The sequence below is a fragment of the Neolamprologus multifasciatus genome, chromosome 16 (genome assembly GCF_963576455.1).
Source record: "Neolamprologus multifasciatus chromosome 16, fNeoMul1.2, whole genome shotgun sequence".
NCBI classification, from domain to species: domain Eukaryota; kingdom Metazoa; phylum Chordata; class Actinopteri; order Cichliformes; family Cichlidae; genus Neolamprologus; species Neolamprologus multifasciatus.
Window position 1 is genome coordinate 4,277,666 of NC_140454.1, and position 24,379 is coordinate 4,302,044.

At 40.7% G+C, this 24,379-nt stretch overlaps 1 protein-coding gene across 1 annotated transcript in view; it reads left to right on the forward strand.

Moving 5' to 3' along the window:
• slc49a4 (solute carrier family 49 member 4) overlaps window positions 1–24,379 on the forward strand; it is a 78,069-nt gene that overhangs the window by 2,710 nt on the left and 50,980 nt on the right. Inside the window, exons 2-5 of the mRNA XM_085135994.1 lie at window positions 2,494–2,587; window positions 12,089–12,360; window positions 13,067–13,196; window positions 23,056–23,164. Of these exons, the coding sequence (XP_084992120.1) occupies window positions 2,494–2,587; window positions 12,089–12,360; window positions 13,067–13,196; window positions 23,056–23,164 (605 nt within the window). The remainder of the gene's footprint in view (window positions 1–2,493; window positions 2,588–12,088; window positions 12,361–13,066; window positions 13,197–23,055; window positions 23,165–24,379) is intronic.

A 24,379-nucleotide genomic window follows, 5' to 3' on the forward strand; every position in this document is an offset into this window, starting at 1 on the left:
ACAGCGGTCGTTTAGTTGAACCTGTCAATCAAACATTCAGAAATGGTAGCTCACATGCAGAAAAGAATGGGGAAGTGCACATAATTCTCTAAATGGCTGTCATGTGGATGAAACTGAGAAATGAGACTTGAGTTAATGGTGAAAGAAACAGTTCTCATACTATTGCTGTTACACAAGTGATATTTAAGAAGCAATTTTCTGTTTTAAGGTTTTTGTTGTTGCTTGGTTAGCAGTGTTGGGGAGTAACGGAATACATGTACCGCCGTTACGTATTTAAAATACAAAATATGAGTAACTGTATTCCGTTACAGTTACCGTTTAAAAAGGTGGTATTTAGAATACAGTTACTTTGTTGAAATAAATGGATTACACGGCGGTACTTCCCTGTTTCATATTGTGGCGGGTCAGGACTGTTTGGGTTTTGTTTGACAGCTACGTTCTGTTGTTCCAGGTGGCAGCGTTACGGTTGCCATGGTTACAGGGTGACGCTCTCTCTCTGCGTGTTTCCTGGGTGAGAGAGGCCTTTTTGTTGTGTTGTGCTAAGCGAATTGGCAGAATGCTACAGGTTTAGCTTTAAAGAATGTAGCATCATAGGCAGTGTAGTCCGTGCTGCAGGGAGAATGGACTGCCATACACGTTATGTGTCTGTGAGTGAGGGAGGGAGAAAAAGGAAAAGTACGAGCTGTCATCGAGCAAAAACGGGAGCTGGAAGCATGTAAATATAATAATAACCACTGCAGCCAAGAGGAGAGCCTGACGAGCCCAGCTATTAAGCTAATAAGTAATAAGCTAGTAAGCTATTAAGACTCGACTGTACACCGTGTTCGTGTTTTCCTCTGAAACAATAAGTTCCGTTGCAGCAGCCTTTCAACGCCTCTCTCTGTCTCTCGCTAACAAAGTTGACCCAGACAACAAAGTAAAGCTAGTTTTCAGCTACGAGCCGACACAGAACCCACCGTATTAGTCAGAGGTCCCTTTACTACGGTTCGGAGCCGCGGACCTTCAGTAACAGTAATAAATCACAGCAATAGTACATTCATGTAGTTGTAAACAGCATGATAATATATTAAGTAATCCAAAGTATTCAGAATACGTTACTCTCATTGAGTAACGTAACGGAATACGTTACAGAATACATTTTGGGGCATGTATTCTGTAATCTGTAATGGAATACATTTTAAAAGTAACCTTCCCAACACTGTTGGTTAGTGATGCTGGCCAAATGTGTTCCAATCCTGTTCAGTTATTGGTTAAAGCTGTATTTATGTAGAATGTAATGAATAATTTAGATCATTTGTAAATAAGTGGGCATGTTTAACTAGAGCTTATTGTATAATAATTGAACTACAGTATATATTACTTTCGTTAAAGCTGTAACAGATTTTTGGGTCATGTTGTCAACTCAAAAGGCAGATGAGAAATGTAACGTTTGCTGCAAATTATAATAATGTGTATTTTTAGAATCCCCATTAGGGCGGGGCAATATGGCCAAAAATATTTATCACGATATATATTTGAAAATTTGCGATGACGATATAAGTGGCGCGAGACAAAATACTTGACAACTCCACAACTTTATTAGTGCAAAAAAACCCATCAATGTATTTTCACTAAAACAAGCAGCTGTTTTTTATGTGCATGCACTTGCATGCTCTACCAAAAAATGTGCTTTGGTGTGTATCTGAGGGAGGAAAGCCAAACCAGTTCCACCCACTGAAGTTGCAGCATTTTTACAAACCAGTTCTGGTTCATCTGTTTCATTCAACGATCCGCTTTCAACCCTCTCCATCGCGCCATGCTTTTTCTGCCATGTGCGTATGTAAACAAAGGCACTGCGCATGCGCATTTTACCCATTTTCTATCGCCATATTTCATTTTCTTATCATTGCCTAACATTATACCGGTATTAACGTGAACGGTATGATATGGCCCAGCCCTAATCCCCATATATCAGCATCAATTCTTAAATGTTCCTCATACAAACAAAGGCAGTAAGAAACATGGTTTTAAATAGCTCTAAGTAGCATTATTATCACTTTGATCTTGAAGAAGAGGTCAGAGGTCAGCAGTGACAGGATGTTTTAATCTTCATGCAGTACTTCCTGACCCCCCTCTACACCCCTTCAGAGTTTTATCAGCAATCATTCATAACTTTTCATCCTCTCAGACTGACATCAACACTACCAAAAACATAATCTCCTTGGTCAAGCTAATTATGTAAAATATTTGTTCCAGATTTAAAAAGTGTTAATTTGCTGCTTTCCTGTGTTATCATTCTATGCTTATTATCTATTTATTTATTTTATAGTCTCTTATAGCTCCAGGAAACTGGATTTTGTTTTTACTTTTTTCTTTTTATTGTTAGATAACTAATTCAAGAAGAACAGAAATAATCCTTTGTAGTAGCTAAAATTGAGAAATCCCTACCATGTTCACTGCTGTCTCTACTTTTTCTTACACGTCGGTGTTGATGCAGTGTGTTGTGTATTCCAGGTTTGCGAGCATCCCTCCTGCTCTCTACCCTCTTCATGGTGCTAGGAGCAGCTCTAAGAAGTATCCCACTGACAGGCCAGCCTTTGAGACGATGGTAAGAAGCCCGTGTTAAGGTAGCAGATGGCGGCACGATGCAAGTGTGATGATGATCATTTGAAAGATTTTGGAAAGGCGGTGCAAAGTGACTCATGAGCTGCACTGCAGTTATACAGGTTCTATAGTCTCCATAACTCAGTTTAGGCAAATTTTCTGAGTGAATCCATGATCATTTTAGGACCAGCTTTGCACAGCGTTTTATTGAAAACAAAATGAGCTACTGGCCAAAGGTAGGACCATGGAAAAGTTACCCTTGTGTGATGTTTGCCAATGTGTGCAATGCGTTTGACAAGATTACACAATTTGGGATTTGGCAGTACGTGAAAAACTAGAAACGTTTTTTTTCATATAATTGTTTCCATTCAGTTTTTTTTAAAAGAAGAAATATGAATCATTTAATCAGTAACATTTTCAAATTCAAATTCAAATTTTATTTGTCACACACACACAACCATACACAGTATGACATGGGGGTGAAATGCTTGTAGCTGTACAATGCCCGACCATTAAATGACAGAAAAGGTTTTACAGTATTTACAATGGACTACTTGCACAATCACTTCCGCGTTCGATGTAGTCCTGCCCCAGTGCTTCCGGTGTGGTTAAACCATGGCCACGTTCTACACTTGCTGCCTACAAGAGCTCCCAAAATTGAACAACACTGATGTTCATCGGATTTGCAGAGTGACGACTACCCCCGCCAGCAAATTAGATAAAGGATTTAAGTTATATGCTGCATCATATATACACAACTACGAAGGTAAGAAAACGTAAATTAACCGACAAAGAAACGCTAGCTAACGTCAAATGCAAACACTACGCTACTGCGCTAGGTCCTTCATTTGATGTCAATTCTCTATATTACATGTTTTCTTAAACAGTGTTTTATGTCGTTCGAAACTATAGTTGAGGTTTTCTTAACTAATGTCACTTTTGTTGTTAGACACTGTTATAATAGCGTTAGGTAGTTGGCTAACTAAGAAGGTAGTTAACTACCTAATGCTACTCTTGCTAAGTGTAAAATATATATGTTTAAGACGTGCTGACATGAGTAATACAGAAATAATGCTAATGGTACTTGTATCTTTATTCAGTGTCCAATAAAGACAGGTTGTTCTGTTTTAAATACTTTCCTTTTTATACTCATTCTGAAGCAACATTAGCATAGCTACCGACAGATAAACAAACATACCGGAAAGGCCCAAGCGGTAGTATTTGGAAACGGAAATACGTCACATGCCCTAGTGCAAGTAGTCCATTTACAGGTTACTACAAAATTTACAAATTAACTTAGAAATTTACAGTAAAAAATGTGCAAATAGCAGAAAGAGATTATAAAGATTATAAATTATAGGAAATGTGTGGTGGTGCGTGTGGTGATGTGATGTGTGTGGGAGAGTCCAGTCCTACACCTGGTTCAGGGCCCGAATAGCCTGGGGGAAGAAGCTCCTCCTCATTCTCTCTGTTTTGGCCTTAAGGGAGCGGAAGCGCTTCCCAGACCTCAACAGTGAGAAGAGTCCATTGTTGGGATGGGAGAGGTCCATCATGATCTTCCTAGCTTTGGACTTGCACCGCTTGGTGTAGATGGACAGCAGGTCAGGGAGCTCTGATTGAATGATGCGTTCAGCCGAGCGCACCACTCTTTGCAGATCTCGTCTGTCCTGCTTGGTGCTGTTCCCAAACCAGGTGCAGATGTTTGCCGTCAGGACGCTCTCGATGGCGCAGGAGTAATTTAATCAAGATGGCACGCACAGATGTCAGAGGTCCATAATTTTCTGTTGTCATGTCAATTTTGTGCTTGCTAAATGTTCCAAGATGGTCACCAGCAAAAGTATTGGACAGAATAATAAAGTAATTACATTTCAAATTGCACTGAAACACTCAAAACAATAATTATCAACCTCTTGATATCACTAGAGGAAAAATCAGAGTTACTAAAAATCAATAAATCATGAATGTCTGCACAAAAGTGGCCTCTTAGGGTCTTGTACTGTATGCATTTGTACTGATTCAAGCTGAGGTCGTGCTGCTTTTTCATTCTTGATATGCAGATTTGTAACTGCCACATAAATAGTCTCATTGTCTCTACGCAGAGGATGTGATTGTGAAGGACAGATCAACACTGTGTGGACGCTTTGCTGCTTTTGGTGTCTTTGCTGGCAGTTTTCTCACTTATCAGACAGCATTTTGACAGGCTGTTGGTGGAAAACAGTTTCCCACTTTCATTCTCATTTTCACTTGAGTTCAGTGTTCTCATTTTTAGAAAGGGTAAGAGCTCAGAGAAGGTCATTTCAATTATACAGCGCCTTAAAAAAAAATCTAATTTCCTTGAATATTTTTGGTGGTAATCTGTGTAATGATTCCTGTTGGGCTTCACAGTGAGGCATTATGTTATAATGAATAAAGAGAATCATATTTCCATGGAATAGGTCACACATCACTTTCACTTTATGCAGTTGGAGCTTTTTAAAATAGGTTTTGGCTTTCAAAGAGCAGATAAATTAATTAGTTTCTCTTTTTCTGCCTCGTGAGGCTGCACTGAGAAAACCTAGCTGCTAATATAGTGATACGGCCTAAAGAAAGAAATAAGGCAGGAAAAGCTCCTGGGAGTGTACAAGGAAAATAACTGATATAATCACGATCTCCAGGCGATAGTCTGTCCCAAAAAAGTATTTACAGTTTGGAGTGAAATATCAACTTTCATTTATGATTATAAAATTGAGTTTTTGTATTTTTGTCAGCCTGTTTGTAATAACCCTAAAGCCTTAAATCAGGAGTAGCCAAAGTCCTCTTAAAAGAAAGATGCAATACATTTGGGCCATGTGCAGATTTGGGCAGATGTCTTATCTGGGAAACTGACCTTTGATAGATTACAGTGTGACCTAAAAGCTTAATATTATTGATGTGTTTTCATTGGCAAATTGCTCATGCTGAGACAGGGATGTTCCCATTCGGAACTACCTGTTATGTAAAAGGGACAAATACCAAAGCAAAGGAGTTTCTTGTCAGGAAATCTGTCTTCATGCAGTAAAAGCTGAGCTTCATCAAAGCTACAATATGGCCTTTTAAAAAAAGAAAGTCTCCAATAAAGAGTAGAAGTGGGAATCACCATACATCCCACGATACGATATTATCACGATACTTAACGCACGATACGATATTATTGCAATTTTTTTTTTAGATATTTTGCGATATTCAGATTCTGTACATAAAGGTAAACTTTATCAATATTCATTTTCTCTAATATCAAAGTCTCACACTCAGTCTTTCTCTCATTTCAGTTTTATTGTTGACAAACTGAACGGTTTGTATTACAGTCTAGTCCAACTTAACTGAACAACCATCTGGTACAATTATAGCTATTCTGAACTATGCAGTTTATGAAAACTATGCAGCCCCTTCAGCAACTGAAGAATTTGAAAGTAAATTAAAACAAAATATAATTTTACATTAAATAAAAAAGTTTTAAACTTAATTAAAATAAAACATGTCTATTGCAGCAAAAAAACAAGTTAAACACATTTGGACATGAATGTCATGTCAGGATTCTTGCTCAGAAAAAGGATCAACATGCTCTGAAGTCAGAGTCCACAAAAACGTTTTTTGTAACAAAATATCGATTTCTGCTGTCCCTGTATCCATTCATTATTAGCAAACAAAATATCACAATACTACACAGTATCGATTTTTTCCCCCACCCCTAATAAAGAGTGACAGTGACCTAAATCTGGACGTGGCCTGCAAACAGATCTATGGGATCTTTTTTTCTTGTTGTTGTTGTTCGAGAGACTGTAGAGAGCTGAAGATTTTATTTTAGCACTAAATTTAAAGACTTAACTTCAGAATAATGAAGAGCACTCCAGTGTCTTTAAACTACTAAAGTGTTGGTGGATTTAAATTATTTAGAAAGGGATGCAGAAGAGACTGGTTATATGCTGACTTTCAGTTCTCAGAGGGCAGCAATACTGGATTCTACACTTCCATATTTCTTATTTATAATTTTTATTAGTTTCTGCCTGGTAATGGTTGGTGTCTCTCCTCTTTTTCAGTTTGAAAATGCATTTGCAAATTCATATACCTCCAGCAGGGACATGTAAACTCAAATCGTTAAACTTTAACAGCAGCATTCACATCGTTGAGTGTTGGTCTGTGAAGCTGAAGTGGTTTTTAACCTAATCACATCTTGTAAGCTGAAGGTAAAAATAGCATCTCCACAAAGCATAACTTTGACTTGACATAAATTATTTAAAAAAAGAAATCCCAAAGCACGTGCATGCACACATATTTCGACCACGCTAATGTTGCAAAAGGCTTTTACTGTAAAGAGGAAATGGACTAAAATACCAAGCTCTTCCTCTTCTTTTTGGACGCACTCGAGGGCAGTATTGTTAGAAGTTTTCAACTTGCCTCTCGCGGTTGCTCTAGTGTCACTTCAGTCCAAAAGCCAGTCACACGAGCAAGCTTTCAATTTCACCTCTGCTGAATCCAGCCATGAAATATCAAGTCTTTATGTCCGCTCAGGTCGAGCTAAGAGTTTTTAAGGGTCAACGCTGCCCGCTGTGCACCCACACCACGATGAGAGTTATGCTGCTCCGCTGCAACCTTCAGCTCTTTAGATTCGGCATTCAAAGTGGAAAACAAGATAGGATGGCGAAAGCAAAGAGGACATGAATCACACGGCAAATGTTAGTGTGTCACAGTTCAGTTTAATTTGCATATTTAAATGTTATAGGTCATAGATCTTAAGGCGATGAACGGCATACTGGATTATTATAGAAGTGTAGAGACTCAAAGCTTAATGTAGCTGGATCACCAGTAGAGGTCACTCTTTGCTTTGCGGTAGTGATCCAAATGCAAGGACTTTGTTTACTGGCGCCTGTCATGCAGAGGATGCTTATCAGATGGATGATGATGTAGATTACCTTAGAGAGTGAATCGCGACATAATGGAGCAGTTAAGTTTTTCAGATTCCTGAAGTTTGGATATGACGTTCAAGGACATTGCAGGCGGGATCAAACAATAGTTTGAGGAGACGTCGTCTATCCAGGTTTAGAAACCGTGACATTCCTTCAGTAACCCCCTGCAGATCTGTTTGCTCCAGATTCCTTTTCATGTTAAAAAAGGCGATTACCTCTTTTTGTTTTTATGATAACCTCTCGAGGAAGTAAGGCGCCTCTTTGTTTTGAGTTTTTAAGATCCATTTTTGAAAATCAAAGGGAGCTGTGAATGTTTGAACACTGAAAAGTGGAACTTTCTCTCTTTTTAAACGAGAGCTTCTGTGAAGCCACATTTTAAAAAAAGACCTGATTTTCTTTGTTTTGCGAGGTTCAGTCAAGGAGATGAAAGGTGCTGTTGAATTGGCAGTCACTGATTAGACCTTGCTGTGATTAGTTCTGCTCTCAAATCATCAAAGGTCATTTTTCTTTTTTCAAACCCTTCTCATTTTCCTGGCTTTTCATGCATCTACTTGTTTCTGTTGCCATTTCAATCTCCGTCTGTGTTATGGATTCGAATACAGACCGGCTGTGTGATTAGCGTCTATCAGTTAGATCTCAGACTCACTCCGACAATGTCTGATTGGCCATCAGAGAAAAAAAAAAATTGTGGATCCCATCGTATTACTCCAGCAATTGCGATGGTGCCATTTTCAAGGCGGAATTTGTTTGCCCTTTTTGTGATGGCTGAATTTTGGTCTGTCAGCTCAGGCAGAGCAGAAGCAGTCAAATGACTTCGCTGTAGTGCAGGTTTCTTTGTCTCATTCTCAATCAGATTCAGTCTGACAGGGTTCATAAATAGTGATTAATCATCTCTTCTTCAAAAAGCTGCTCTATTCCCTCTCTTTGCTTCGCCAGCTACAGTGCAGTCTCATGTGACCGCTCATCCTCGTGTTAGTCACCATCCGTCCTCATCACCTGTCATATTAAAGGCACTCTTTTTAGTCTCATCTGTTCTCTAATCTAATACAGCGAGGCTGGTTACTGACCAAACTTTGTCGAACTTTTTAAAAGGTGAGAAGTGCTAAAAGCCGCCATCGACTGTTCAGATTATTAGTGTATTCCATAAGTTTTAATTTGGTTTGTATTGTGCATGAAATGCAATAAAAACAAAACAGTTTAGCTGCTTCGATTGTTGGTGAGATTCAAAATGAGGTCACTGTAGGTCACAGTTACTGTTGTAAATTATGCTGCGTATCTTTGTCTCTTTAAATGTCGGTTTTGTTTTTGTTTTGTTTTTTTGGAGAAAGTGGATTAGAGTGCCGGGTTTGGAATAATTGTCATCTAATGAAAATGTCTAGTACAGCAGGTGGACAGGACCACTCTGTCTGCACCCCTTTGAGTCCTGAATGAGACTGTAATCAGTATGTGCGCCCAAAAACCTGATTGGCACTGGGACTGTTGTGCTAGTTGGCCCCTGGGTAGCTCTCAATTTCAATTCAACAGACACAATGACAGACAGCCAGCTTGACTCAAAGGCTCGGGTTCATAAATAGTGATTAATCATCTCTTAGGTATGGTATGGTAGGTAAAAAAATGTCATATGTATCAAGAACATATTATAAATCATGTTGTTGTTACCATAAAATACAAATTAAATGTCAGCTTTTGCTCACATCGTGCTGCCTAATTCATAGACCTGCTTGCTTCGTGCTACCTGCATTGCCATCTTTGCACACTGACCCATCCAAATGGAGGACGGCCACAATAAGATGCCAACTATTGCAGTTGTAGATTTGTTTTTGCCAGCACACACAAGTCTTAATGATACAGAGATTATACCAGTGGCTCCATAGTGTAGTGGTTTACACATTTACACAAGCAAAGGATCCCTGCTTAGTAGGGGTGCAACAATACTCGTATTGATATTGAACCGTTCTATACAGTGCTTTCGGTTCGGTACGTATATGTATAAACAATACAAAATTTTTAATTTATTTTATCAACTTTCCTTCTGACGATGCTGTCTGTATGGAGCGCTCAGTGGATCTGCGCTCGACAGTGCAGCCTAGGCGGAGTAGTCGAACGCAGATTCACTGAGCGCAGCACAAGCTAGCGAGACAGAAGCTAAGCCCGTTGCAACATGGCAAATTGAACCTCCCCCACCCTCATTCAGATCTGGCGTTTGGAACTATTTTGGTTTTCATGTGAAGTATGACCCTGAAGGTAAGCGCGTCATGGACTAAAGTAAAACAGTATGTTGGATGTGCCACACAATGCTCAATTACATGGGTGGGAACTAGTGCGTTAGCGCAGTTAGCTCGTTAACGTGTTGACGCCGTCCAGCCCCACGCACGGAGCGATCCGCGGTAGCTCGTTAACGGAGATTTGCTGTGTTGTGGCGTTAACGTCATTTCAGATTAACGCTGACAGCACTAGTGGGAACACAACGAATATGACTGCACATTTACTCTGACATCATCCTAGTGCAAAGACAAGTGGAAGCAGACAAAAACAACAAGCACGCATGCCACAAACTTTAGCCGAGTCATTTAGACAGCCGTTAGCACATGATTCTCCTTATGGGGACCTGATATGTTTAATATGCTGCTGAGAATATAACCCAGAAGAAGCGTATAGTATAGCTTTTATTTTGGAAAGAGACATTTCTCTGTAATAAACTCTCTTTTCCAAAGATGAGGGATTTCTCCATCAGATAGATTTTTTTTTTTTTTATTACTTTGTTGTTTCAGCAACATTAAATTTAAAAACTGTACTTTTGAGTGAAAATATATATTTATAATTTTAATAAATGACTAATTAAAAAAGCATGAACATTTTTTGTATCAAAAAAATATCGAACCTGACACCAAAGTATCGAACCGAACCGTGAATTTTGTGTATCGTTGCACCCCTACTGCTTAGATCCCGGGAGAGATCGAAAATCAAAAAATCTGCAAAATCAAAGATGCAGAGCTACCAAAGTAGTCTCTGTTGCAAATCATTTTCTGAATGTTTCAAGAGGTTTTATGCAGTAGGGTAGATAGAAAAGCACATTTGGTACTCGAGAGCATGAAGACCACTTATTTTTGGTTCTGGCTGCTCTGTCAACACCTCGTTTGCTGAATCTGGTGTTTGTTTAGTTGAAAAGTAATGACGGGGAGACTCTTTGATAGAAATCATGTAGTTAAGTCAATGAAAACATAATAACAAGTGATGTAATGATAACCTACATGCTTAAGTGAAAATGACAGTGTGACGCCAATAATGAGGATAAATTTTTACTGCTTGTTGCTCACACTTCCCCTCTCACATAATTAGATGAAGAAAATGACAGCTGTAAATACAGCAGTGTCCTGGCACTGGGTTCATCTACATCCTGTCGAGTTAACTCACTCGGTACAGAAATGACACCCGTTGCATGCGGAGGAGTCAAAGACATGTCTGCACCAACGCAAATGACCAGATCAGAGAAGCTCGATGATGTCAGAATCGTGTAAACGGGGACTCGGATAACCAGGTTGTTCGGTGTCAGTGTTGAAAACGTACCCAGTTAGCGATCAAGACTGAGAAACAAGGAAAGAAGAGGTGGGATGAATAAAAAGTATGAGGCACAGAGTATTTTAGGAGGTGTTGGTGTGTAGGAGGGGATGTTAGCAGGTCTGAGATGTGGGAAGAAGATAGAGGGTGAACAAGTTACTCTCCAATCAGCCTGTCACTGACCACAGCACTTTGTATTCTGCTGTGACACATTTATCTGTGAACCCCAGAGGCAGTGGACTCCAAAGTTAGAACGAGTTAGAGGGCAGAGACATGTCAGCACACTGGAGACTGAACAAACTAGTTTATGCCTGCTTTAGACATAAAGCAGGCATAAACTATATTGTTTAGACAGGGCTCAGTATTAGAATTAAAAGTTTTGTCAAACAAAATGCCATTCAAGGGATTTTTTTATATTAAGTATTAGTGTAAAATCTAATAATTTTGATACTGATAATATTTTTTCAGTCAATATTATAGAAGAATTTTAAATGGCTACACTCAGAATTAGCCCAACATCTTCACGTGTCCCCCTCTCTCGTTCTCCTCTCTCCCTGCTGAGCCAGCTCGGACTGCTCTGAACGAATGGTGTCTTTACTGAGCGTACAGACAATCAATCAGCCGTGAGCCGTCTCCAGCGGCGGGCTGTCTCGGTCAGACAGTTCTGGAGGGGGCCGTGGGGTGGTGGGGGTTCTGGCGGCATCGGGGGACATCTCAGAATACATCTGTCTCACACAATTCAGTCTGAAGGTGCAGAAGTTAGAAAGAAACTTCAGGGGCAGGTGGTTACTCGACTCCTCTGGGATAATTATGCCTTTATTTTTATTCCCTCGCCTGTCATTCTTCCTTTAGATGCTCAAAAGAAATGCCTCATTACTTTATGTCCTTATTTAGTTTATTTTAAACTTAATAGGGATACTGAAGGTGATGCTGCTGCCGTTTTGTGTTTGTTTCAATGGGATATTAGAGAAGTGTTTTCCTGGCATGTATTTGTTCTAAACAGGAACATTTTTTTTCTTTTACAGGTTGATACATGGAGGTCAGTTGCTTAATGGTTTAGCCGGCCCCACCATGATGAGCGCCGGCCCCTATCTGTCCACCACATGGTTTGCCCCTGATCAGAGAGCCACAGCAACAGCCGTGGCCTCACTCTTCTCCTACCTCGGAGGCGCCGCTTCATTCATAGTGGGACCTCTGATAGTTCCAGCTCCCAATGACACCCAGGCACTAACCACGATCTCGGCAGCGGTTTCCGACATCTTCATCCGGGACAGGATCCAGCTAGTAATGTATGCAGGTACTAAGAAAAAGCAAGAGCCTCCGAGGGCAAGTTGGATCGATATCGCATCATTTCGACATCATGTCAGCCCCGTCAAGGGACAGAAATACAATCAGGCGAAAGGATCCAAGAATATTGCACAAACACCAAAAACACCAATTATAATCTTCATAACTGCGTCTCTGAATAATGGCATTTTAGGGCTGATATGCTTAACTGATTCAGAAAATTAAAAGCATGCTGAAAAGAGAAACAGGCATGCTGTAATAGATTGAGGCAGCGGCTTTTGTTTAACCTAAGGTAGTATTGTTATTAATTTCTTAAGGGCAAAGCGGATACATTTTTGTGAATCAAAGATTTTGCAGGTTTTCAGAAGTAAAAAGGAGTCGCATAAGAAGTAAGCTGATATTGTATCACTTATCATATGATGGGATGAAAGCGACCCACTGATGTGGCTACAATGGAGCTTTTTAGTAAATGCATTGCTATTTTAAGAGACGAGTTGTGATACCAGCTGATGCTATGTCAGATTGCATCGTTCTGTTAGATGCATTTATTCTACAGTCTTGTCTAGTAGGCTATTATGTTCATCACGGGGATGGCTTCAGAGGACTTCTAGATGTCACGGTGACCTTTTTTTAAAAAATGTCAAACTGGACTGACTGTCTCATCTTTGAAAATAACATGTATGTCTCTTTTCATCTACGTCGCTGTGCTCCGGCAGAGTTGGCTGCTATTGCTGTGCTTTTTGGAGCAGTCCTGCTCTATTTCCCTGCACGCCCACCAATGCCTCCCAGCGTGGCCGCTGCAAGCCAGAGACTCAGTTACAGGAGCAGCATCTGCAGACTTCTTAGGTAAAATCCAATGCACACATAGATGATGTCTTTTGGTTAGGGATGGGTATCGTTTAGGTTTTATCCGATACCGGTGCCAAACCGGTACTTTTGAAACGGTGCCGGTGCTTAAACGGTGCTCAAACCGGTGCTTAAAGAATGGAGAACACAAAAGTGGTCCACAAACCTCTCATGTTCAGCTGTTTTTTTGTAAAAAGATAACAATGTTAGCCTTTTCTGCAGCTATGGGGCATATATGGTATCACTCTTGGCTGGAAGCAGTGCTTAAACAATGGAAAAAACACAAACTTTGTCCAAAAACCTCTCATGTTTAACTGTTTTCCACTTTTTCTTTGGTCATTTTAGCCTTTTTGTCCAGGGTGAAGGGAGTATCTGCCATCAAACAAGAAGACAGCCGCATGTAGCTATGATGATGTTTGCTAGTTCACCTTACATGCATTAATGTAATAACGTGGTTAGCTTACTCAACGTAAATTACACACGAACAACATTAAGCTACTCACGCAGAGAAGAACGGCTGCTGCTGCATCATCATCCTCATCATTTCTGCTACACTGGCAGGGCTAGGGGCCAGGACTCTCCTCTTCGGGTTTTTGGGGGATGTTGCAAACTCCGGGTCCGATAACAGGCACCACACCCGCAGTAGATGTGCTCGGTGTGAGGTCTCGCAGCAAGCTATCAAATACGGCGCATTTCTCGGCTTTTAAAAAAACGCTATGCGTCGCCAGGTGTTTCATCAGATTTGAGGTGTTACCTCCTTTGACAGTATCACAGTATCAGCTTAAAGCACTTGTTGCAGCTGCTGAGTTTGCATCTTTTGCTGTGAAGTACAGCCAGACTTTGACCGCTTCGCCTTGGGCATTTTTAATCTGTAGCCCTGCTCTAAAAGAACGTACGTACCTGGACCCGCCTACTATCCTCGGAAACGTAAAATGATTGGCTAGAATTCAAAGTGCATCACAGCTCAGGAAAAAAAAAGCACCGAAATGTGCGCTGCTTTTCGGTCTGGTTACTACCGTTTATGTCAGAACCACCGGTACCCATCCCTACTTCTGGTAGTCCAACATCATGTGAAAGATGATGTTTAGACCATTCTTTCAAAACCTTATTCAAGAGGCCTAATTTGATATGTCCTTGATTTTAAATAGATTACAAAAGATGTGTATTTGGATTTGGCTTCGTGCGCTGCTATTTTGTATGAAAGCGATCTCTAAGAGAACAGTTGTTAGCCTGTTTTAAGCATTTATTCTGCTCTGCAGATACATTCAGTCTATTTTGGTGATGCAAAGTATGCTTCTTGTCTCAGGAAGTGACAGAATCTTATGTTACAGTTGGCACCATCTGCCTGGCCTGTTATCAAAGAAACTCCAGCCTTCGCTCTAGATTTGTCACTAAGCTCTGGTCACTGTTGAAAAAAGTCATCACCCCGCATCTAAACTGTGACGGTCAGTTACTTACAATAACTCTCAAGAGACACAGCTGATGCATGTAGCTGGAGAAGAAGAAAGATGTTCTGTTATGTTGAGGATCTGACTCTCTGTGGACTTCTTCTTCCCCCACCCTGGGAAAGGGTACAGGCGAGGTCTACACGGCAATCTAGACACAATGATTAAATAACACCTTATCATAAACCTTGCAGCACCATATCCCTATATGTCTTCAAACTTTCCACCATGGGAATAGTAATCCTCTGAGCCATGAGGAAACAGCATTGCCCTGGATTGTAAAGAAATGAGGCCTGTGGCAGTGGCCATAGTTCGGATTAAGGCTGGGGAAGGGTGAAGGGAAAAAGAGCTGGATGATGGCAGCCAGGAAGTTGGCCCAGCTCGGTTGGCTACTCTCGATCCCCTGAAGTAAGAAATGGCTTCACTACAGAGCCAGACTTTCCACAGACCGGTTTAACTCGTTAAAGAGTTCAGAAACATATGCGATCAAGCTGATATCTATCTAATACACGTTTTTTGACACATTTTATTCATGCGCGCATGCTCATACCTGCAGAGGTTTCTGGCCAACTTAACTAGGCCATCCAGCTGTGAGGGTTTCTGTTCCACTTGTGATAGGCAGGCTTCCAGTGACCTGTTTGGGCAACATGTTGTATCTCAGTCCAGCAACATCAAGCCGTACAGTTGTCCTGCAGGGACTGGGCATGTAGCAGGACTCGAGTCTTTGTGGCCTTGTGCACTCATAGAGCAGTTAGGCAAAAGGATTACCTTAGTTTGAGAAAGTACTCAAACTTTAAAGCTTTACTTAGTGAAATTTTAACTTCTTATATGACTCTGTAATTGTAATTTAGTAGGGATGCAACGATACCAATTTTTTCAAACCGATACGATACCGATACTTGGATCTGAGTACTTGCCGATACAGAGTACAAAAAACGATACTTCTACCACACACACACACACACACAAATGCAATTAATTGGAAGACAGGTTTTATTATTTTCCCTGTCAATAAAAAATAAAATCTTAATAAAAATGACCACAAAAAAATTTCAAGTGAAAAATAAGCACTTTGTAAGTCTCCACATTGTAATTTAACAAAATATCACTGAACTATTGGCACTGTCTCGAGCTTTCAGAATAATAAATAAACACTTCTGTTTGGAATAAAATAAATACAAATTAGGTTTGAGAATAAAATAAACTTTTAAATTATTGCAGAGTGTCCATATTGTAAACAAACAAACAAAATAATTATTATTAAATAAATAATAAATAAAATAATAATTGGCTCCCTAGTGGCCAATCTAAAAAACTACAACAGAAATGACAAGCCACCCTCTGATTAATGAAATAAGTTGGTATCGGTTCATGGTATCGGTTAGCTTTTACGAGTACGAGTACACACACATTTTACAGTATCGGCCCCGATACCAGTATCGGTATCGGTGCATCCCTATAATTTATTAACCACACTGCTGCTTTCCATGAAACTTATCCAGATGTTTTAGGTTTCACTGTTTACTATTGTGCTCAGTAGTGTTTCTCACCCTGATTACAGGCGGATCAAACTTCTTTTACCTCACTGTGTAACATCATTTTGCATCACTTTTAGGTATCTTCAAGCCGGGGTTTGCTGTGAGTAGCTGATAATCCACCATGTGGAATAATTGGTAGTTAGGCTGATGGAGACAGGGAATTGGTCTTGTATGGACAGGATCTGTTTGGTATTGGGCCCGATACCAAGATGGCAGATTTGAATGGTGCACCTCGCGCTGTATAATATAGCAGCATTTTGTAGCCTTCACAATGATGGCAGGTACCCGCTAACTTGCCATTAAACTTGATGCTTATCTATTGATGTATCTGTTCATCCATTTATCTGTCAAGGTCCGAGTACTGGTTAACGATCTTCAGCTTGATGAGTGCTTCCAGCTGTTCACATCTGCTGCCCCAGCAGCAGTCTAATTAGAAACCTGGATGTCTCCACACATGGTGCAAAGTTATCATTGTATTCTCATCACCCGGTGTGGTGATGCTAAACAGGCCGAAGCTTGACTATTAATGACCCCTTCCTCCCACCCGAGTCAGACTCACTTTGAAAGTTGTCATTTTGATGCATTGCGCTCCAGCCGGTTCTGCCAAGGACACTTAGCTGATGACACCGGCAGCTTTGAGACTTCTTTGGAAATATTTCATCCCGAGCAGGAAGTGGAGAGGAGAAAAAACTTACCAGTAGATGGTGTCTGCCTGCTTGCATTTGGTTGTCTAAATAAGCTCATCTTTAGAGGGGAAAAAAATGCATGGATATTGATTTCCTGTGGTTGTGGCAAGGTTAAAGAAAAGGGTGCTAATAGGAAAAGCAGGGGGAGTACTTTGTCACAGGGCTTTTATGACTGTCCCTACGTACTCTGTCCAAGGCCAAACCGCTTCATACTGCTTAAGATGAGACAAGCCGTCTGCAGCTGAGAGACTGGCGGCGTTTGTTTTTTCGTGTATAATCAAAGCATTCTTCCAATAAAGCGATTCATTGTGTGAGGTTCACTGGTGTCAGGAAAGGGAAGGGCGGTGGATTTGTTTACAGCAACACTACTTTGGCCGTACAGGTAGTTTGTCCTGGGAAGTTCTCTCTCTGTAGTTTGTGTGTATTCGTGAACTTTGAAGCATATGGGCGATGCCGGCCTCAAAGTGTTATCCAGATGTTCCTGCTTGATACCGTTCAGGATGCTGGCTGCATTATAATAAAGCAGGGGCAGAATGAATGTAAGAGTTACCGGTGTCCATAAACCAACAGCAGGAGAAGAAAACAATCTGTGAATCTGCTTCCAGCCCGGCCTCATTTGTCAGACACTGAGTGATTCTAATCACATTGTTTGGGTTGAGGATGTGGCTCTGATTTTTAAATCACCATGTCACCTCACTGGGCGAAGGTGATTAGTGTGGGTGTTTGTGTTCCAAGTGATTGTATTTGACTTTCATGTGATTGGAGAGGTGTTATATATTCGAAATGGATCAACTTTGAGTGTATATTGGGCACAGATACATAAATGCACATACACGCGACTTTATTAATTTTCTCCCTTTTGCAAACAGTTCACTGTGAGCTAAACTGCTCGTGTCAGCCTCATGTTTGCTGTAGCATTTAGATTCCTGCTGCTGCAGTTTGATTCCAGTAAACTGATGAACGGTTTTTATCTACAAATGGATTTACCTCAAATCAAAGATGCATTTGTAGCTTTTAATTTTGAGCAATTGTTACAGTTTTTTTAAACAATTAAACATTGTTTTGCAGCTAATGAAACAATAAATGCACACACTAGTGGCTCACGTGCACTTAACTGTAACCTCAAACCCCGTCACATTTGTGATTAATTGCAAACGAGTTGCTGTCTTTGAGTAAATGGTAAATGGACTGATTCTTATATAGCGCTTTTCTACTCTCCCGGAGTACTCAAAGCGCTCTATACAACATGCCACATTCACCCAGTCACACCCATTCTCACAAGCACTTTATCTGTACTTAGTGCTTTTTCTAACTACATTCACACACATTCATACTCCGATGGACGCATCGGAGAGCAACTTGGGGTTAGTATCTTGCCCAAGGATACTTGGCATGCAGACTGGAGGAGCCTGGGATCGAACCTCCAACCTTCCGATCAGTAGGTGACCTGCTCTACCTCCTGAGCTACAGCCACCCCTTTGAGGAACTTACAATTAAAAGCAATCCATTTCTTTTCTTTTAAACCACATTGTTATGCAGTGACAGACATAACCGTATCAAAGATTTGACTTTCATTAGAGTGGAATAATAACAATAGATGGTGTAAACACATTTTTACATAGTTGCTGTTAAACTGTTTTCTCATGAGAGTACCTGAAATGTAAGATGGCAAACGCAGGAAGGCTCTTATAGGTTTGCTATTGAAACAGGTTTTCATGTGATAGAAAGTGTTCCAGCTATAACGCCAGTCACTGGTTGCAGTCATTATTTTTATTGCCTTTAGGGCTGCCACGATTAGTCGACTAGTCACGATTACGTCGACTATCAAAATCGTCGACGACTGATTTAATACTCGACGCGTCGTTTGAAGCTTTGTAAGATCACATAAGACGCAGCAATAAGTAGTAGAATTTAAGGGTGTAATAACGGACTGAAACAGAAGATGGCAGCACTGCATGTACAAGGATGCCAGCTGCCGTTAAACCCCGAAGAAGAAGAAGAAGAAGAAGAAGCTCTGTTCCAGAATTCATAGCGCAGCCCTGCTCAGTTTCCAACAATGGCGGCAGCTAGTTAGGGCCCGAGCACTGACAGTGCGAAGGCCCTATTGTATCTGCTCCGTTTCTTCTTCTTCTTCTTCTTCTTCTTCTTCTTCTTCTTCTTCTTCTTCTTCTTCTTCTTCTTCTTCTTCTTCTTCTTCTTCTTCTTCTTCTTCTTCTTCTTCTTCTTCTTCTTCTTCTTCTTCTTCTTCTTCTTCTTCTTCTTCTTCTTCTTCTTCTTCTTCTTCTTCTTCTTCTTCTTCTTCTTCTTCTTCTTCTTCTTCTTCTTCTTCTTCTTCTTCTTCTTCTTCTTCTTCTGGCAAAACAAGGGCCTTTTTGAGGGCCTAAACATGCTCAAAAACTCATGAAATTTTGCACACATGCCAGGTCTGGTGAAAAATTTTGTATTTTAATGGTTTTACATATGAGCACTGGGAAATGGCTCTAGAGCGCCACCTATGCCTTGTTAAATGCAGCCCTACGACCACATCGTTTGAGCTACATGTATGAAATTTGGCACACATGTGTACCATGCCAAGACGAACAAAAAAGTCTGTGGGCCCATTGACGCAAACCCAACAGGAAGTCCGCCATTTGGAGGTGAATGTGACATTTTAGCTCTAATTTTGCCATTTCCATGCCTCGAACTTTTGCGAACTCCTCCTTGGGATTTGGTTGTATAAGTTTCATCTTTGGTCAGTGTCAACTACACACCTGGGCCATGTTAAATTGCGGAGCTTTTGAGTTTTCGTGATACGGTGAGGCCGTGACGCCACGGCGAATTTTGATTACTCGCCATGAAAATCTTATTCCCTCTCATTCTGTCATACATTGTCCGATCTGGACCAAAGAGCACACATATGATAAGGCTCCACCCCTGAACATTTTTCAACTGCCATATTTGACATCAAGGACAGCGCCACCTAGTGGGAACAGGAAATGTCATGTTTTACACTTTGGGGTACAGTATTGTGATGGGTGACATCTGCAGCCTCAAATTTCTCCAGTAAAGCCTTAAGGAGTTAATCTTGGGTTACAGTGAAAACTGTGAGTTTTCGCAAAAGGGTGTGACCCCGAAAGCATGGCGAACTTTGATGTCTCGCCATGAAGAAACAAATTAGTATAACTCAATGAAATTCAGTCTGATCAGTACCAGACTTTACAGGCATGATGTCAGACCCGCCCTGAACAGATTGATGTCCCCATTGTCAGCAATTCGTGGAGCGCCACCTAGTGGCAACAGGAAATGTCATGGCTTTAATTTTGTTGTACTGATTTTCACAGGTTCATCGTGGACACCTCAAAAGCGGGGAATATCACCATCAGTCCGTCATGATGCTTCAGTGAGAAAATTGTGACTTTAAACTGAACGGCGCACCCTGGTGGCAACGCGGTTCACCATGTAAAATGAAGTGGCTTTTAAGGGGCTTGGAAAGTTTATAGAGGCTTGAAAATTGGCGCACACCTCCAATGTGATGAAGGCTTTGTTGTTATGTGATCATTTTCCTTGAAGAGCGCAAATTGGCTCAACAGCGCCCCCTACAAAATTTCAAAACATCAGCCCCTGCTCTGTGTTTTATTTATCAGTCTGAAACCTAGTAAGCTTATAAGAGATATCACGATGTACAAAAAAGTCTCTTGGAGCAATATCCCAAATCCAACAGGAAGTCAGCCATTTTAAAATTAATGTGTAATTTTGGCGACATTTTCCCCTCTTTTAAGGCACCGTTCTTTGACGAACTCCTCCAAGGGATTTCGTCACATTGCCACGATCTGCAGTGCGTTTAATCTAAAGACCTTTGTGATGTTAAATTGCGAAGCTTTTTACATTGAGGGAAACCGGGTGGTCATGGCGGCACGTGGAGTTTGAATCACTCGCCAAAAAGCAGTAATCTGCTGTCACTCAAAAACACAATGTCCAATCTCTCCCAAAGGTCGCAGGTATGATGAGACTCAAGCTCGGAAATGTTTGTTATGCCATTTGTCATTAATGGTTAGAGCGCCACCTAGTGGGACGACTATAATCATGGTTGAATGAGATGAAATGTTAGCTGGTGGTTAAATGCATGAATTGCATCAATGTTATATGAGATCGGACGTGCTGGTTGTAGGGGTTGGGCGTGGCTCGACGTGCCAGGGTGCGAGGGCCCTCATATCGCTGCTTGCAGCTTTAATTAGTTTTAATATTACTCTTATTATTCTTTCTGGGTCACAAAATAAACGTTTAACATATTTTCAGGCGAGAATGTAGCTGTGTAAACCTCAAATATCTGCTCAGTTTATCAAGACACCACATATTTTCAAAAGCGCTCCGACGTTTTCGGAGACGTCTGTTACCCACTAGCTCGATAGCTAGCCGGGGGCTAGGCTCACTAGAGCCCGTGAGAGCACCGGACTCCCGGCAAATCGTTTTCAAACCAACCGCCGTCTTTCTCTACTCAGGTTAAATATATATAAGTCACTTAGATAACTTAAAAATGTTATTGTTTGGCTTTTTTTTAGTATTTTATTTGTTCCTGAGTAAATCGGTTTGGCTGAGATTAAAGTTATAGTTTTTACACAGCTGAATAAACGTCAAGCAGACAGCTGATTATCAGAAGTGTGAGATGCTCCAGAATATACTCCGGTGTCCTGTTATATTTTAGATAGCAAGGAGTTTATTAAACTTCACCGAAACAATCAGCAAATTTCATGAAAATTTAATAAACTATCATCTTGTCTTTATTTTTAGTTTGCACATACCTTAAACACTTAAAGCTGTAAGCTAATGATAGTTATATAAGAGCAGATGCTGCTGGTGCAATAAGCTGTACGCTGTACGTCCAAATGGATGATGATCTGATTAGTCGACTAATCACAAAAATAATCGGTGACTAGTCGACTATCAAAATAATCGTTTGTGGCAGCCCTAATCGCCTTATGGACAAAATTTCTAATTGAGTCATTGAACAAGTACACGTCACACACTGTTAAGCTATACAGTGCAGTGCCAAGAATTCAGAGGATTCTGAGTGATTATTCAAATTCCTAATTCTGAGTTTTTGGTCCTTATTTTAGATCCTTTAGCTTAATGTTGGCAGCTTCCCACCAGTGTTCAGGTTGCTTCTTATCTCTCTGTCTCTGTGCTCTGGACAGGGATGGATTTTCTGTTGTGACAGGCACAGGGAGATGAGCCAAAGTGGTGTGCCTGTGTGTGCTGTGTATTATCCATGTTGTGAGGACAAAATCTGTTTGCGTAATCACATTGTGGGGGGTGGGTGGGGCACGCTCACAACTGTTTAGTAGCAGTAATGTTGGTCAGTAAATCTGTGAGTGAAGATTGAGTAAGGTTGGCAAGTAGCTGGAGTAGTTTGTGCTAGTTGTCACTGTCTGGCACAATTTCAATGAACCGCTGGGCGTTTACAGTTGGGGCTAGCATTAAGTTTAGTCTGGGACAAGTGTTGGAGGCAAGTATATAATGTTAGACACAGGATTTACAGAATGCATTAATGTCAGTGAGTACCCTGACAAAGATAGAAGCACTTGAGTGCGCGTGGCTGTGCGTGTCAGGTTGGATGACAGCTGATGGCAGACCTCCAGACATCAATGAGCAGCACAGGAAAGACACACCACGTTACGCTGCTTTCATTGTTTCATCTCGGGCCACTGCTGCTGGGATGTAGGCTGTAATTGGAGGCGGCATTATGCATTCATGCAATTAGTAACATTTAGTGCTTGGATTATAATTATGAACCCCTCAGTGATTCTGCAGAGGATATCCTTTCAATTGAATCAAGTGACCAAGCTCTCACATTTATATGCAGAAGTCTTTAGAGGTGCACGAATAAATATCAGATAATCATCTGTTTTTGCTAAAGGACGAGCAGCGGAAGGAGCAATACACAATTAATTAATATACTATTTATTTATTTTAGGACTGAAATAAACCCAGATGCTTTCAAGATATGAAAGATCTGGATAACTGCATGTTAAATTGTAGCATTAAGTGAGATACTGTATCTCTCATTAATTAGTACATCTCTTTCTTTTTCCCAAGATTACATTGATAGGTTCTACAAATGTGCTGAAATTTCTGTCTGGAGACTTGATGATGTATAGTATAATATAGTTTGTGTTTTTTTTCTTGTGATTGACATGTTTAATGTCTCTTCCAGCAATCTGCGGTTCCTGATGATAGCACTGGCCTATGCAGTCCCCACAGGAGTGATTGCTGGCTGGTCGGGCGTCCTCGACATGGTTCTTACACCAGCCAAAGTCAGCCAGGTATGGCACAAACGCACACACAGGATAACATACCGCCTTTGCACCAGCCTCAGTAAAGTGAAGTACCTCAAAGCATTCAGTAAGAGGCTGTTTCTTCAGATTTCTTTTTTTTTTTTCCAAGTGCCCTTTTGAAAGAACAGGTCAGCACTGGTGTTTTGACTGCCTTTTGAGGAAAGTGTGGAGACGAGGTCAGCATTTTTCCTTCATAACAGACTAGTTTACATCTGGGTTGCCCTTTAGGTGGGTAAACTGCAAAAAATATGTATGAATATTTGTATTTCTCTTATTTGACTAGTTAAGTAGTCAGTTTTCATCCACCTGTGTCTATAATTTGAAAAGCTTTTCACACACTGAGTGGAACAATGGGGCGAACAGCTGGGGTCCTTTCTTGTTCTCATTGTTGCATCTTGAAATATATCTCAGACGTTCTTCCTGCCAGTAAACTGTAAAGTCTGTTATTATCAAGATGATGCACTGAAATGACATTACACACATAGAACACATGATGATATTTAAGTATATTTTGATGTGGAAGGAATTCTGACGTTTGGATTCTAAAGAACCAGTTTGCAAGGGTGTATTAATCCACTCTTATGCAGGAATAAATACACACTGTCACTCCCCATGTGAAACCTAAAAATAACCAAATATGATCACATATTTTGATTTGGTGCTGTCTTTTTCTGTTTTGCACTTATCGAGCCTACACATAGCTGCGTCTTTTGTGAAGGGCACAATCGATTGCAAATCGCTATCCGCATGCCTGCCAGCCGTCTTCAATTTGAGACAGAAAAACAGAGTAATGTTGAGCGGTGCAGCTTGGAGGGAGGAAAAAAGCTCTGGATGGTTTGCATCTTCCAGGTCTCAACACAGCAGGATGTCAAAAGGCAAAGGAAGCAGCTTTTCAAGGTTATCGCCAGACAGGTGCTGCTGGAGAGGAGATCACACGCAGCAGAGCGGGGGATGAAACACTTCTTGTCACACCCTCTACATTATACCTCTGTCAAGAGGAAGCAGAGCGTATACAGAATTGTTCTTAGATTTCATTTGTTCTAAAAAGATTTTTTTTTCTCTCAAATTCTTTTTATCCATGACATTTGAAAACACAAAAAGTATGTTGCAGTGAGATGAGCTATCCCTTGGGTGTAAAAGTTGAGCTTAAAAATAAATGAAAGGATGTGCGTGGTGGAGTACGAATGCAACTGAAGCTTTGTT